Raw genomic sequence first — 17,519 nt, 5'->3', positions numbered from 1 at the left:
ATTTATATAAAAAAATTAAATTTATTTTAACAATTTAAATAGTAGATGCTTATATACATACATATATAAGAGTATATGCAGTTCGATAGTACTAGGTATAGCTATAGATTAAGTATGTATACAGGTAAGTTTAAGTATAAACTAGTATTTATGGCCTAAAAACATTACTACAATACATAAAATAGTGGTGTATTGTAGCATTTAAGTATAAATGTATATGTATGTAGTAGGATTTTACAGCTATGTAGTTAATTAGTAAATTTATATGTACGTAGTAGACTAGATAGTGAACTCGCATTGACACAACAATTGTTTGGGGCAAGCTCATAGTCATAATCTTCAGTAGAAAATTGTTTAGCACAACCATATTCGTGTTTGAAACGCTTTTGAGACAATCGTTTCGCAAAATTTTACAAAATCAATACCAACAACTTAGTATATATGTACATAAGTTATACATTATATGTAGTTTACATATACTTATGTGGATGCTTAAAGTACTAGGAGGTTAGCGATATATTTCACATGTGACTAGCTCATTCATAAAGATGAACTAAATCGATACTGAGGAAATTAACGCAGTACTAATGTAATGTAGATTTAAATAGTACTGGTTTTAAACTTTAAACTTATATTTTGAACCTAACAAATAATTTTATTTTCTTGCATAATTACACTGTACAACATTCCTCATGGCATTGGACGAAAGCAGTTTTTTGGAGGGGTACCTACCGTTGCTTCAAAAATGTATGCCTCATCTGTGACTGATCGTTATATTCGCAACACCATCACCCATCTTGAGAGCCAGCATTCATTATTGAATAGTATTCGCCCTAAGACTGTAGCTGAGAGTGTGCACGAAGACTATGGTGAGTCGATTCGGCGCCGTTCGCAGCAACTTGGACTGACTTCTGGAACGACTTGGAGCATTTTATGTCTTGATCCTAAATTGAAAGCATACGAAATACACCTTGTACAAGCACTGTAGCCGATCGACCTTTTCAAGCGGAATCCTTTCGCTCTATGGGCTCTTTAAAATTTCCCAGAAGAACCGAATCAAAATGGCCGCATTTGGTACGAAAAGCAACCTGAAGAGATTCACGAGCTGCCATTTTATCTAGAAAAAATAACGGTTCGGTGTGGTTTGTGAGCCGGTGGAATTATCGGTCCATATTTCTTCAGAAATGATCCCGGTGAGAACGTAACCGTCAATGTTGACCGTTATCGCACCGTGATAACCGACTACTTGATGCCTAAAATTGAAGCTCGTGATCTCGGCGACATTTCGTTTTAAGCGTCGTCACTTCCTACACATCATATCAATCAAGGGATTTATTGAGAGAACACTTCACTGAGCAGATAATTTTATGTTTTGGGTCGGTCGATTGACCATCAAGATCGTGTGATATCACACCGTTAGAATTTTTCCTATTGGGATAATGCAAAGTCTAAAGTCTATGCGGACAATCCCGCTTCGATTCAGGCCTTGGAGTAAAATATCACGCGTGTCATTCGTTAGTTACCAGTCGAAGTGTTCGAACGAGTATTGAAAATTGGACTCAACGGATGGACTATCTGAGACATAGTTGCGGCCAACATTTGAAAAAGAAATCTTCCAAAAATAAATGCCAAATAATGTTCTTTCGAATGATAATAAACAGTCCCCTATTAAATTTGAAGTTTCAGTGGTTTTTCTTTATAAAAGTAGAAAACCTCGAATTGAATCACCCTTTATAAGTGAGTAAGTATTTGGTCGAAGTCTTGTTGGATTTTTTAAGTTAAGTCATTCAGTTAATAGATACCTTTTTACTGAATTATCTATTTGTGTTGTGGAAACCCTACTTCATCGAAAAGTCTTTTACTTGGAGCATCTAGAGTTATCTAGAGATTCCTTATATAGAACTTGTAAATATGAATTATTACAGGTGCCTTTGGAGCAGTGTTTAAACGACATTGAAACCCAAATAATACTCATTACCTTATTACGGCCAAAATTTATCGAAAGAGACCATTGAGTAAGATCTAAGTAAAAGGGAGCTAGATCGGTGGTTCAATTTGAACAAATGTTGAAGATGGATTTCAAAGGAAAATTAAATAAACTACTTATAAATATTGTAGGGAATTTACAACACCTATACAGACGGATCAAAAAGGTAGCGCCAGCATCTCATCTATTGCTCGGAGCTGTATCTCATGCTGTTCTTCCAACTTCCGGAATACTACAGTATCTTTCAGTTGGAAGACTTTGCGCTTAGGAAAGCGGATAAGATAAAATATATACGTCGAAAGTTAGGCGGCTATCTCACATTGCATTACGTCAGTGAATGTTCTTGGAAGCAGGGCGACAGCGGATGTAGTGCCTGCTGGAAAGCGGCTGAATATACACTAGTTTTCAGACCACAAAGAAATTCCGGAAAACGAGATAGCTGTTGAGATTGCCAAAAGTGCCATCCGTCTGGCTACCGAACAAGTACAGCAAATCTAAAAAAGATATACAAAGAAATTTTAGAAATGCTCGCATGCTTTCTACAAGACGCTTGTTGGCCTAATGACAAGTCACAACTTACTTTCATCACATGTGTGCCGAATGGACATAGGTAACTAGAATACATGCAAAAAGTGCAGGAAATAAGTCATGGAAGAGACGTTGGAACACTTATGCCTCTAACCAGCCTTATCTAGAACACCTAGGAGCTTCGCAGTTCAAGGAGCTAGATAGAGTACCAAAATTGGATATATAGTCGGTCTTAAAGTTAGCAAAAAGCGTAGACGTCCTGTCTGAGGAATGCTTCAGCTCAATTTAAACTGAACCTCCATGAGGCAATACCAAGAACCCGTTAGTCAATATATGTCGTACCAACCGGCCAGTGTAACCTAACCTAATACACTCATTCCTCTAAAAAGGAGGGGATGTAAAAAAAACATATATACAAGTATATTAATAGAATTGGGTCTCAGATAACCACTGCTTTCCTTACATTTTATACAGTTAATCGAGCAAATGCTTGGGAAATCATATTTTATCTGTTTTTGTTTGGTAATAATTTGCTAGATTTTAATTTTTCACTAATCTGTACTCAGTTTTGTTATTGTTTGGATGTTTTCAGAACTTCAGAGTTGCCGGCTTATATTTTAGATTTTCAATTGTCTTAACTACAACACTTAAGTAACATTTATAAACAATTAAATATACTTTTATACAGTTAATTATTTGTATTTCCATTACATTCACATATTTCATATTTAACTATTTTGGTTATGTGTAGGTATATTTAAGTGCCGTTAGCACAGAAAGTGTGCGCTCCTTTGCTGAAGAAGCTCGCTTTTGATTGATATATTAGCTTTTCATTAAAAATCACAATTAAAATTGTGTCTGGTTTCAAGTTTGATGAGTGTTTAGTTTTCCTTAGATTTTTTAAGATTTCAAACAGTTTTTCGTGAATATTATTTGGAATGCTAATTTAGCGAAAAACTGGTGAGAGAGCTTAGCTTTATTATTTTAGTTTCAAATTGCGTAATTTCATTAGCATAGTTTTCTTGACAGCCATTGAAAGTGAAGGCGTTCTTAGATTTTAGTAGAGACAAGCAACGTTCTTATGTGTTTTTGATATTAAAATTATTCTTCAATGCATGATTTTCTTACAGAAACCATTGATCTTCATATATCGGTTGTGCAATATATGCTTGTGTGGGTGTTTCTATGTATGTGCGTATGCAATAACAGTTAAAATCATCAATTAGCATTTGGCCTACTTTCAAATCAATCGTTTAAACTAAAAATCCTCAATTATACAACAGTGGCAGTAGAGCTTAGAGAAAGCAATCGTATTAAGCGCGGCAAAAAGCGCACTTGGAAAAACTCTCAGCTTATTGTGCCACATTTTGAATATTTCTTTACGTGCGGTAGACTCAGTTTTCCATATAAGGACTTCAGTTTGATCTGTCAGTTTGTGTAGCAACGATATGTTATTGTTCTTCCATGTTGGACGTTCTGACAAACGAGCAGCTCCTTGGTGAGAAAAGGACTTTTCAGACAGATTTCTTAATAGTCTGAGGAACAGGTTCGCTATAGACTAGGGTGGATAAAAAAAAAATGTTTTTTTCGTTTAGTACTCTGAGAAATAGACACCTCTAAGAAAGCCTCTCCAAGCATGAGTTCTTAATTGTAATGAGAAGGTCCTCCTTCCTACAGTTTTCTATTTTTTCTTATTATCAGATAGAAAAATTTATATCTCGCTTCCAACTACTTGCAAAAATATCTTGTTCCTTAGATTTTGTAGGAAATTGAATGCTCTACAAAAAAGATCTCCTATGATTTTTTCGTAAACCCAACCGTTTAAAAGATATTAACGGTTTAAGTTTGATTATTTTTGGGAACATTTTTTATTTCTTATGAATTTTGTAACTCAATGAAAAACAAATCATTATGAATGATGAAACTTATAGGTTTCGGAGAGGCTTTCTTAGAGGTGTCTAAGAACTACTTGGTATGTACAATGATAATGTTTGACTTTTGGTAGGCACTTCGATAATTTCATCAAACTTATGAGATTTGCCATTATTTGTATAAGATTTGATACTTTAAAGAAAAACTTTGAATATTGATTCGTGAAATCGAAAATATCCTGCTCACAAGGATTGAGATTTCAAGGTCGTCATCTTGAATTTATTTACACCTCATCCTTGTGTTTCAATTGTTATAGACACTATTATTGGCGGAGGCTTTAGTAAGTATTGATTTGTTCCAAAGATATTTGTCGTTGGAAGTTAGCAAATCTCTACAAATCTCAAATTACTTGCGTTGAATTTATAATTTTGGCAGAACTCTGCACCCGAACATTGCAAGCGGGGTTTTCCTGGATGTTATCAACATACATACTTATATGCACTAGGAATATTCAGCATAGTGGATCACTTAAGCAACGTACATACAATACATATGCTTCTCTGTAAAATTGTCAATTTTTCTGCGGCAGATTTGTGTAACCATTTTCACCCAAATAATAGAGAGCTCGATGTATATGAGATCTACCGGACCAAGTAACTTTTGGACCATATGATATTTGAAAATTCAAGAATCAGAACTTGAGTATATCTTCCTTTAAGAACTATATTTCAGGAAATACTGGAATCAAGCTTATATGTATATATCTGAAATGAATGTGTTTTTTGAAACCGGAAGATTTCTTCGAGCGATAGTTGTCAAAGTACTACTATGAGCTGTCTGTGCCAAATGTCGCATCAAAATAATCATTACTGTTTAGTATACACTTGTCTGTCTGAAGTACATAAAGTGCATTTAGCGATTTTTACTATAAGTGAAATTATTCAACAAAGAAGTTCTATTAAATTTTATGTGTGCGGAATTTCTGGTGTCGAAATGTTCAGAATGTTGGAAAAGGCCTTTAGTGATAATTTTATATCCCGATTAGGTGATTTTAATTGGTACTCATTATTCAAAGAAGGTCGAGAGCGCGTTGACGGCGAACCTCGTCCAGGATAGCCATCAACATCAACTGATTATCAACACATCAATAAAATAACTGAATTGGTGCTTGAGAGTCGACGATTAACAGCCAGAGAGCTTACTGGCACCGTTGGAATATCGGAAGGATCAGTGCAAAGCTTCATGAAATATAATTCTGCCTAAGAAAAGTGAAATCTCGACAAAGTCGCATTCGCCTGATTTATTTTTTTACTTCAAAATGGTTCTAGTTGAATAGCGAACGGTATCATGAAAACATGAGTTTATGGAAACAAACTCTTGGTAGCCGAATAATTTTAAGAAAAGGTTGAGTTGCTATTTGATTATTTTAAGGGACCAGTTCGGAAAGAAATTGTCGGTGTGAAGCCGTCAAAGCTCATGAAGGCGGTGTAGAAAGCCGTTAAGAAGCTTTAGCTTAGCTTAAAACATAAAAAAGAATACTAGCGCTGCTTTAGTCTAGCCTCGTTTGTTTGGCTGGCAATTGATTTAAAATATTCTTAAACGATTGATTTGATAAAACTTGAAAGCACTTGAAATATGATTCGAGGATGTGTTTTATAACTGACATTTCATATTTCGATAAATCTTAGAGATATTGATATCTTTATGAACTCGTTTGTTTACTATATTTATGCAGAGCTGCATTTTGTTTTTTTTACTTAATTAATAAGTGTTATTTTGACTAAATTTTAATACCTTTGTAGATTATATTATGTACATTTTAAGTATATAGTAAGTAAGTATATTAACATAGAAGAAACAGCCTCAGTATTTAAATATCCTATGGATTTTCAGATAACCGTAAATTGATTTTAGTTAGAAAATACTTTTCATAGCGTTAGATTTCTTAGTCTAGTAGAGAGAATTGAGTAAGATTGTCAATTTTGAATATGATTTTCCAACAATTTTGGTTTCATGCACAGATTTAATAGATTTGCAGATATATATTTGTTTAATAGATATCAGTTTTCACTTAACATTATATTATAATTTAATATTTGAATCTTTGCTTTCTGTTTCAGATATTTTATTTACATAAATATTTTAGTAGTTATTTTTTGTATTAGTGATTATCGTTTTTGGGCGACTATTTATATATTTGTGTATACAAGGTAATCAGATTTAAAATGCAAAATATCGTTTTTTTGATATGATTGTAGAACACGATAACGGTTATGTTAACGGTTATATTAACGGATATACTAACGGATATATTAACGGATATGAAATTATGAATCGTCAAGCCAATTTTATGCATAAAACAGAAAAAATATGAAAAGCAAATATGTTCCAGCGAGTTAAAATTGTTCATAACAAAGATGAGCCAACTTGTTGAGTTATAACTAATACTATGGATACCCAGAATTGCCAAATGAAGCTCATTCCTTAAATAGATCTTGTGATGAAAGTGTTAAACATTTTTGAGCAATATAATATTTTTTTTGAAAAAATCTGAAAAGGCGAACGTTTTCTGTAAAGACAGTAAAGGAAACTGATAGCAGACATACAGAGTACACTCGAAATTTGGAGGGAACGCTTCTCGAAACCGTTAAATCGCAAAAGCAGCCCTGACGGATGAAGAACAACCCGCATCAATAACCTACCCTGACAACATTGTCGTCCCTCCACTCGACCAAGATGAGAAACAACTCTGAAACAGCTTTAGAACAACAAAGTCGCAAGAGCCAATGAATTACCGGCTAAGCTGTATAAAGGCGGCGGATGAATACATGCTCATGGTTGGAATATGAGTGGACTTTGCACTATACAAACGAAAAGAGATGCCAAGGCCTGCGCTTAATATCGTGGTATCAGCCTCCTTAATATTGCAAAGAGCTTATAAATGTTACTATGGACCTGACAACCACCAAAGACTAGATTTTCACAAAACGTTAAATCTTGGAAAATACCCCTAACACCCGTCACTTTTTTGACAGCATTGATAGGAGTTGCCTTTTCGACGCCATTGTCTAAGCTTGATGTCACTGAGTTGAGTACCACTTTCAGCTCGATACCAGACAAGGTTTTAAACAGGGTGATTCCCGTTCGTCTATTTCAATTGAAGCTCTAAAAGTGATATGGCCGCTAATCTGAACCGCAGTGCTACTGTTAATCTGAACCCAGTAGCACTATCTACACTAAAAATACAAATATATTGGGTTATTGACATCTTAAGCCCTAACAACAGAGTCGGAAGCGCAGCCTTTTCCAATCTAGCGAAAGATGCGAAAGAGGTAGGTGTTGTCATGAACGAAGGCAGGACAAAATACATGGAGTCCACACAGAAAGATTCTTCGATTCTTGCGCACTATGTCACTGTTGCCAGTTATACATTCGAAAAAGTTGAAGACCTTGTTTATCTCGGAATCAGCACACACTCTATCGATAATCTAAGCCTGGATATCAAGCGCATAATAGCGCTTGCCAACAGATTGAGAAGTAGATCCCTCTCTCGACTAACCAAATTATGTTCCATAAGACTCTCATTATTCCATTCCTATTAGATGGCGCAGAAACATAGACGTAGGCGAAACGAGAAAGCACTTGGAGCCTCGAGAGAACTGTTCTTCGCAAGATCTATGGAGTTGTCAGCGAAAGCGATGAATATCGATGAAGATTAAATAACGAATTCTATGAATTGAGAATGTAACGAACGCCCTGGTTAGGCCAAATTTGAGATTTGAGTTCTATGGGTGGCCAACATAGGCAAGGGCTCCTCACATCCAGGTGAAGGACCAAGTCCATAGCGTCCTGTCTGCACTTAAGATGTACAACTGGAATAACCTCGCAAAAATTGGAGATAACTAGCGAAATTTTGTGTTCTCAGTCCAGGCCGACCAACGTTTGTAAAGCCGAAGATGAAAAAGGTGTGTTCCTTAAAGTTTTTGAATTGATCATTGGGTGCTATGTTATCATGCCGCACAGTGGCATTTCGGCGGAAAAAATAGGATTTTTCAACTTTCCAATTTCAAAACTTTAAATGATTTTGTTTTGTAAAGAAATATTTGGATAAGAAAAATTCAACAAGGTTTTTTATAAAAGGTGAAATTTTATAGTTAAAAAAACTAACAGAAGTCGACGGAAAGTTAGTCAATAAAATCAGATTAAAATTATTGTCCAAATAAAGAATTTTTTTTGTGGGTAAGTTTATAGCTATGGCTTTTTTTTTATTTTTTAGTGAAAACATAGCACCTACTTGTTTATAAAAAAAAAAATTTATTGAAATTGGCAAAGTAAGCTAATTTTTATTTTTTTTCAAAAATTATACTAAAAAATATTAACTTTTCATTTTTTGATGGAAAAAAACCATATGTGCTTTGCCTTGTGTAGCCCTCTTACTATAAAAAAATAAAAGTTCCGAGTCTGTACTTTCACAACAACACAACAACCGCCAATTACCGTCCCTTTTAGTAACTTCCACAAATACTGATGTCTTCAACAGACTTCTTATAACTTCGGATCCTTACATAAGTAGCTTAAGGCGTCATTTAGAACTAGATCCCATTGTTAAAGATATGGTGCTTGCATAATATTACAAATAAAAACTAACACAATTTTTCGCCTGTTACATATTCAATTAAAACATTGCATATTATATTGGATTTTTATCAAGGTAAAGGTATAAATAACGTCACTTTGCGTTTAAGTTTAATTTTTTTTCATCAGGAGAACTCAATTAAGAAGTGTCCCGAATTTCAAGTCCCTAGGTCCAAAAATAAAAATTTTGGCAATTGCAGTTATATGGGAGGTGGGTGTGGCAGTGGGCGGTTTTCCAAGATTTTTTCAAAATTTCTTAATTTAGTCCAGAGAAGTGTTTCTGCAAAGTTTTTATTGTTGTACGACCACTCCTTCTATTTTTTTCTAACAAATGTATGGAGCGGTGCCACTGTGTGTCGTTTTCATTTTGTCGTGTCATATTTTCTTTGGTTTTTACTTGCTAACGAGTGATCCAAATAGAGGTACTTCTTTTAATCGGAATTTTTTGACAGACGAGGCGTGATTCGTGTAAAGTTGTCATGTTCTTTTTGCTCAGTATTGTTTGCTAACGTTTACAAATTGTTCAACTTTATTACGACAATTCCCGTTCAGTATAGAATGTGTTTCGTGCGCTTCGCTCAACTTATGGTCAACATAATAGATCTAAAGAGTGTACTATTCGCAACTAAATCAACCATCTTGAGACCCAGCATTCATTACTGGATAATATTCGACCAAATAGATCATGTCCAGCAAGCAGTAAAGAAAATATGACAGCCGTAGTTGAAAGTGAACACGAAGACCGTGAAGAGTCGATTCGACGCCGTTCGCAGCAGCTCGCACTGATGTAGGGAGTGACTTGACACATTTGACTTTGAGATCTTAAACTGAATGCGTGCAAAATACAGCTTGTATGTATAAGAACTGAGGCCGCTCGACCTTCCCAAGCACATTCGCTTCGTTCTACGGGTTCTTACAAAGTTCAAGAAGATCTGACATTTTCTAGCGAAATTTTGTTTGACGATGAGAGCCATTTCTAGCCCAATGGGTACATAAACAAGCAAAATTGCTGAAAAAAACAACGGTTTGTGAGTCGCTGGAATCATCGGTCCCTATTTTTTCAGAAATGATGCCGGTGAGAACGTAACCGTTAATGGCGACCGTTATCACGCCATGATAACCAACTATTTGATGCCTGAAATTGATGCTCGTGATCTCGACGCTATTTCCCAGATGTCACATCAATCAATCGATTTATTGAGAGAATACTTCTAAAGTCTATGCGGATCCCGCTTCGATTCTGTCCTTGGATGAAAACATCATCGAACGAGTTATTGAAAATTGGACTCAACGGACTCTGATACGTAGCCGCGTCTAACATTATTCAATTTGAAATATGAATCACTCTTGAGTCCAAATTTTTTTTTTTGTAATATGCTCGCTAGTATTTACAGCTTATACAGTGAGTAATATTTATATCGGATAACTTTTGAATTTTGCAAATAAAACAATTAGTTAGTATACGAAATAAAATATATACTCGTAAATTATGTTGACGACTCAAATCGACTACTAACTAAATCGACTAATATTCATAAAAGTGGTACCGCTTTGAGTACGATTACTAATAAGAAAATAAAATGATGGGACGAAGGCCAAAGTGGCCAATTCTTTTAATTTTCTAGTCTGTCTGTAAATTTATTGACAGCTCATACTTAAATAAAATAAAAAAAAAACAAACTTGAAACTCAAAATCAGAAATTTTCTGCTTTTCTTCTGATATATAATTATTTGTAACATCACATCTTAACATTTAATTTATTTTGCTTATTCTTACGTATAATTGTTTATATAATTTTTGCTATTTAAAATACAACATATTTTCTTTTTAAAAGTGTAGCTTTGTAAATTGTGTGCATAGGTAAGCTCTGAAACAACATTTCACAACGATTTCAATGCAATTTAACAACTTTGCCCCCCACAAACTCCCGTTTGATATGGTGATAGCCACTAAAATGCTGCAACAACAATAAGTAGTGTGTGTTTTTGTATACTTGTGGGTGTATAGCTGTAGTCTGAGTGTAAATGGATATGTGTATATGGAGTATTAATGCAGCTTGTGCGCCTAAAAGTAGGCCGCGCTGCCTTCTAAACACGCTTTGGCTTAATATAATACCTTTCTGCTCTCCCAACAACTTTAATTGGTTTGCTTCTTTCACAACATTTAAGCAGCAAAAAATTTGTAAATTTACTCATATATACTATATATATATATTTGATATACTGTTTGTATATATGTATATATGGGTGTATAATGCAAGCGGTGTTAGGCGTGTTCTTTTGGTGCTGACGCGCTGGTGTTTCGGTTAAGTTTAATTGTACTGCAGTGTTCAGTGCTTCCGTGCTACTAAGGTACGCAACATTCCTGATTTTCTCTTATTGAAATTTTTTCTATATATTTTAATAATTTATTTTAACTTTTCACTTGTATTTTAGTCAACAAACACGTTCATATGTAACCATAACTGACTATTCACTTAGTTATATATGTGTAGGTGTAGTACTAAATTTGTTTTTCTTTGTTGTTAGAGACGGAAATAAAATTACAAAAATAAAATAAATATATTTCTGACCCGATCTTTATATTAGCAGTATATAAGTATTGTATATGTGTGTATATAAAAAAGCTGTTTCTTTTCACTTCCTCTCCTTCTCCTTCGAATTCTTTATTCATTGCTTTGTAAATAGTAACTAACATTTCCTCACCACCTCTTCCACCTATGATAAGAGCATACATGCATATAAACATATCTTCGTGTTTGTGTAAGTGTTTGTAATTGTGTTTTTAGTTTGCAACAAATTCTTAAGAATAGTATCCATATAAGCTCTTTTGGGAAAATGTGAATTTTTATTGTTGTTATACTTGTATTTAGTAATACTTTCCAAAACAGTTTGGTTTTCACTTTTGAAGTCTTTAAGAAGCCCTTGGGACTTCTACAAACCGCTCCGCAACCATTCTTAATTGTTTTTGCTTATCTATAATAGTTTGTTGTAATTGTAATAATTCCATAGTTGCCACTATTTGCAATTTAAATCTAATAATTTGTAATTGAGCCTTTGCGCTACATAAATTATTATAATCATTATTTGCATTACTATTATTGCAATCATTACTGGCATTAACATTACTATAATCATTACTTGCATTAACATTATTGCAATAATTACTGGCATTACCATTACTATAATCATTACTTGCATTAACATTATTGCAATCATTACTGGCATTAACATTACTATAATCATTACTGGCATTACCATTACTGTAATCATTACTTGCATTACCATGATTGTAATCATTACTGGCATTAACATTATTATAATCATTACTTGCATTACCATTATTGCAATCATTACTGGCATTATCATTACTATAATCATTACTTGCATTACCATTATTGTATTCATTATTTGTATTATCATTACTGCGTTTATTATTTGCATTATTATCATTATTATAAACATTACTGGCATTACCAGTACTGTATTCATTACTTGCATTACCATTATTGCCATCATTACTGACATTACCATTACTATAATCATAACATCCATTAACATTATTGTAATCATTACTTGTATTATCATTATAATAATCATTAATATAAATAGTATTTTGCTTATTGTAGCGTGGTTTATTAATTGGTGTTTTTGTTGTAATTCTTATAATTCGTTTTGTTGTATTTATTGTATTTTGATTCATATTTGTGGTGTCGATTTTATTGTTCATTGTATTTGTTTGTGTACTTCGTATTTGTATGCGCGTGATCGGTCAAGGAGAATTATCCGAATCGGAGCCGCCTAATGAATGCATCGGAAAAAGTGGATACCAGCCGCCTATGCGTTGTGCTGCATTTATTTTATCCAGATTAACTTCGGTGCCGCCCAAGCCTTGATTGTGTTCGAAGCCAACACAGCGTTGCCACACCATAATGACAATATTGCGACCAAAAACGTCGGCGCTCTGTAAGAAGAAGAATCATATGTTTAGTATCAGTTTTAGATTACGTTTGTTAGTGAATCGTTGCACAAATGCACACAAGATCAAATTTGACCGGCACTGGGTCGGTCTTTTTTAAACCTCCAGAATTAAACAAACTCTATAAATAATTTCTTGTAGATTGGTTTGACCTTTTTTCAGTTCAGTGAAGTTTGCGGAGGAGGATGGAGTCATGTGTAGAAGTTCACACAAAAGTGGAAAGTTCTCTGATCGCCATTCACTTGGGAGTGACCAGAAACGATTCTTTTACATATGGCTCAAGCAGCTCCCGACTTCCGGTCTTTGGCCAAATATGCTCTGGGTAGTCTAAGACCCGCCACGTAAAAAAACGCACCCAATGAAAAAGTACAACAAGCCTCGAATGAGTGACCCCCCTTTTCATGACGACCATGACAAACGAATTAAGGACTACGATTTGAGGGCATGCACCTGGAATGTCCGGTTTTTTAATTGGGAAGACGAGCTGCCCAGCTGGTCACCGCCATCCAAGAAATGCGATGGACAGAACAAGAACTGAGACGAGTAGGTCCTTGTGACATTTACTACAGTGGCCATATAAAGGAGCGCGAATTTGGTGTGGGATTCGTGGTGGGAAAGAGACTCCGCTGCCGAGAACTGTCATTCACCCCGGTGGATGAACGTCTAGTCACAATCCGCATCAAAGCGAGGTGCTTCAACATATCACTTATCTGCGCCCACGTGCCGAATGAAGAGAAGGACGATGTGACCAGAGAAGCCTTCTATGAGCGCTTGGAGCGCACCTATGAGAGCTGCTCCCGCCACGATATCAAAATCGTGCTTGGCGACTTTAACGCTAGGGTAAGCAAAGAAAGTATTTTTGGCACTAGGTCCCCAATTGGGTTGAGGCTGATCGACTTCGCCGGGACCGGAAATATGGTTATCTGTAGTACTAGATTCCAGCATAAAAAAATTCATCAAGCCACCTGGCTGTCTCTGTATCGAAAAACCACCAACCAGATCGATCATGTTGTGATAGACGGAAGACAGGTCTCCAGTGTTTTAGATATGCGTGCGATCCGAGGTGCTAACATTGACTCGGACCACTATCTTGTTGCAGCCAAGATTCGCACCCGAATCTGTGCAGCAAAAACAACACGCCAACAAACACAAGGAAGGTTCGACGTCGAGAAGCTGTAATCACAACAGATAGCCGAACGATTTCTACTCGACTTGCACTCCAGCTCTCTGAGAGCACTCGTCAACAACTCGGTGTAAGGGAACTGAGGGACGGCATTTCAAACTCCTTAGGTACAGCTGCAACCGATACCATTGGTTTTCGGAAAGAGCAAAAGAACAGCTGGTATGACGAGGAGTGCCGTGTCGCAGCGGAGAGAAAACAGACTGCCTACCTCGCAACGTTACGATCAACCACAACACGTGCGGGATGGGATAGAAATCGACAGTTGAAGAGGGAAGCGAGAAGCATTTGCGGACAGAAAAAGAAAGAGACCGAAATGCGGGAGTACGAAGGGCTTGATAAGCTGGCCGACAGTGGTAATGCACGAAAACTCTACGAAAAAATGCGGCGGCTTACAGAAGGTTTCAAGACCGGAGCATACTCTTGTAGAACCCCCAAAGGTGATCTAGTCACTGATGTCCAGAGCATAGTTAAGTTATGGAGGGAACACTTCTCCAGCCTGCTGAATGGCAGTGAACGCACAACACCAGGAGAAGGAGAACCCGATTCCCCAATCGATGACGATGGAGCAGACGTTCCATTACCCGACCATGAAGAAGTTCGAATAGCAATTGCCCGCCTCAAGAACAACAAAGCGGCAGGGGCCGACGGACTACCGGCCGAGCTATTCAAACACGGCGGCGAAGAACTAATAGGGAGCATGCATCAGCTTCTTTGTAAAATATGGTCGGACGAAAGCATGCCCAACGATTGGAATTTAAATGTGCTCTGCCCAATCCACAGAAAGGGGACCCCACAATTTGCGCCAACTACCGCGGGATAAGCCTCCTTAAGATCGCATATAAGGTATTGTGTGAAAGATTAAAGCCCACCGTCAACAAACTGATTGGACCTTAGCAGTGTGGCTTTAGACCTGGCAAATCAACAACCGACCAGATATTCACCATGCGCCAAATCTTGGAAAAGACCCATGAAATGAAAATCGACTCGCATCACCTCTTCGTCGGTCTAAATGTTGCTGTTGACAGCACGAAAACGAGCTGTCTTTATGTCGTGATGTCTGAATTTGGTATCCCCGCAAAACTAATACGGCTGTGTAAACTGACGTTGAGCAACATCAAAAGCTCCGTTAGGATCGGGAACGACCTCTCCGAGCCGTTCGATACCAAACGAGGTTTCAGACAAGGTGATTCCCTATCGTGCGACTTCTTCAACCTGCTGCTGGAGAAAATAATTCGAGCAGAACTTAATCGAGCAGGTACAATCTTTAATAAGAGTGTACAGCTGCTGGCCATATCAATATCATCGGCTTCAATACCCGCGCCGTTAGTTCTGCTTTCTCCAGACTGGACAAGGAAGCAAAGCACTGTTGACAGTCATTACTTTGAAGTTGTAGATAGTTTCGTATATATGGGAACCAGCATAAACACCACCAACAATGTTAGCCTGGAAATCCAACGCAGGATAACTCTTGCCAATAGGTGCTACTTCGGAGTGAGTAGGCAATTGAGAAGTAAAGTCCTCTCTCGACAAACGAAAACCAAACTCTATAAGTCACTCATCATCCCCGTCCTGCTATAAGGGCAGAGGCTTGGATGATGACAACAACTTGAGTCGACGTTGCGAGTTTTCGAGAGAAAGGTTCTGCAAAAGACTTATGGTCCTTTGCGCGTTGGGCACGTTCGATGGAACGATGAGCTGTATGAGATATATGACGACATTGACATAGTTCAGCGAATTAAAAGACAGCGGCTACGCTGGTTAAGTCATGTTGTCCGAATGGACGAAGACACTCCAGCTCTGAAAGTATTCGACGCAGTACCCGCCGGGGGAAGCAGAGGAAGAGAAAGACCTGCACTCCGTTGGAAGGACTAGGTGGAGAAGGACCTGGCTTCGCTTAGAATATCCAATTGGCGCCATGTATCGAAAAGATAATCGCGCAAGCGGTAGCCAGTAAAGAAAAAAAAAGAAGAAGTTTGCTCCCCGAATTTGAATTAGTGTTTGTCTGGCAGACACTTTGCTAACGACGACAAAAGTTTGTGTGGCGCTTTTTATTTATACATGTGTATTCAGGAATTGTCCGGAAAGTAATAGGACTGATTTTCTTTCGCCGCAACTATACATCGGAGCGTGGGCGCTCCGACTAAATTCGGAAGATGGCGTTCCTAGCTAACGAACGAGCGCCTGGATAATCAGGACAAACATTTTCGTGCTACGTCTATCTATGAGTGGTGCAAGCCGAAAATTCTGCGTTCGTTAGAGCAGAGGTACGCGAATAAATTCTGTGTGAAACTCGGTAAGTCTGCGACTGACACGTTTGATATGACCAAGCAGGCTTACCCAGATGTTGCCTTAGCAAGAAGTGGTGTATTTTGGTGGCACCAGGCCTTTTTGAAGGGCGGATAATATCACTCATGAAGTCGGTGCTGGGAGACCTACGACTTCGACAAACACCGACAATGTGACTCGAGTTCGCAAAGTTTTGAACTCAGACCGTCGACTAAACAGACTAAGTATTCGTTTAATTGCCCAGATGTTAAATTTATAAAAATTTGTGGTTCATGACTTTGTTTCGAAAGTACTCACTGACGACCAGAAATTGCGGCGAGTGGAATTGTGCCAAGCAAGTTGGAACATGTGTGAAAGTGACCCCCCATTTTTGAAACACGTAATCACATGTGACGAGTCATGGATCTTTGAGTATGATCCCGAGACAAAGAGGCAATCTTCCGAGTTGACAGGGGGATCCAAGCAGCATGCACCTCGGCTCTCAAGACTCCTAATGTCTTCCGTGACGCCTTCAATTCTTGGAAATCGTGCCATCAGCGCTGCATCGACGCAGAAGGAGTCTATTTAGAAAATTTTTAAAGAATTGTGACGATCGATTCAATAAATTTTTTTTAATCGATTCAGTCCTTTACTTTCCGGACAAATGCTGTATTATGTCGATGTGCTAATGATTCGTTTCACGAAGCGGATTTTTCAGGTACGAAAACAGAAAAGGCCTCAGTGAGCCAAATATGGCGTAAACGGAATGAGCGACGACTCTCTTTCCGTTTGGGTCTCAATCAGGGTAAAATGTGATGGCACGTGTTTTGGTATATGTAAGTGTGGAATCCGCACTCTATATACCCAAACATTAACTTAAATTATTGAGTAGATGAGCAAGAGAGGTTGTGATCCTCTGCAATTTCTCTGATGTCAACATGCGTTATTCAAGCACCGCTTCTTTAACTTTTTCGATATTATCGTCGACGACTCACATGAGACAAATTTTAATAACGATAACTTCACCGTTTTTCACTGAATGCTTGGTAGCACTCAGAGAAAGTAGACAC

General features: G+C 37.1%; 1 protein-coding gene across 2 annotated transcripts in view; it reads right to left on the bottom strand.

Annotated features, from left to right (window-relative positions):
• Window positions 1–10,800: 10,800 nt before the first annotated feature.
• The window catches only part of LOC120779062 (regulating synaptic membrane exocytosis protein 2), a 414,623-nt gene continuing 407,904 nt past the window's right edge, over window positions 10,801–17,519 (bottom strand). For both annotated transcript variants that reach the window (XM_040111195.1, XM_040111196.1), the window contains exon 18: window positions 10,801–12,986. In XM_040111195.1, the coding sequence (XP_039967129.1) occupies window positions 12,795–12,986 (192 nt within the window). In that variant the 3' untranslated portion in view covers window positions 10,801–12,794. The remainder of the gene's footprint in view (window positions 12,987–17,519) is intronic.

The sequence above is a fragment of the Bactrocera tryoni genome, chromosome 5 (genome assembly GCF_016617805.1).
Source record: "Bactrocera tryoni isolate S06 chromosome 5, CSIRO_BtryS06_freeze2, whole genome shotgun sequence".
Classification (NCBI taxonomy): domain Eukaryota; kingdom Metazoa; phylum Arthropoda; class Insecta; order Diptera; family Tephritidae; genus Bactrocera; species Bactrocera tryoni.
The sequence above is the reverse complement of the archived record's forward strand: the minus strand, read 5'-3'. Positions and strand labels throughout refer to the sequence as shown.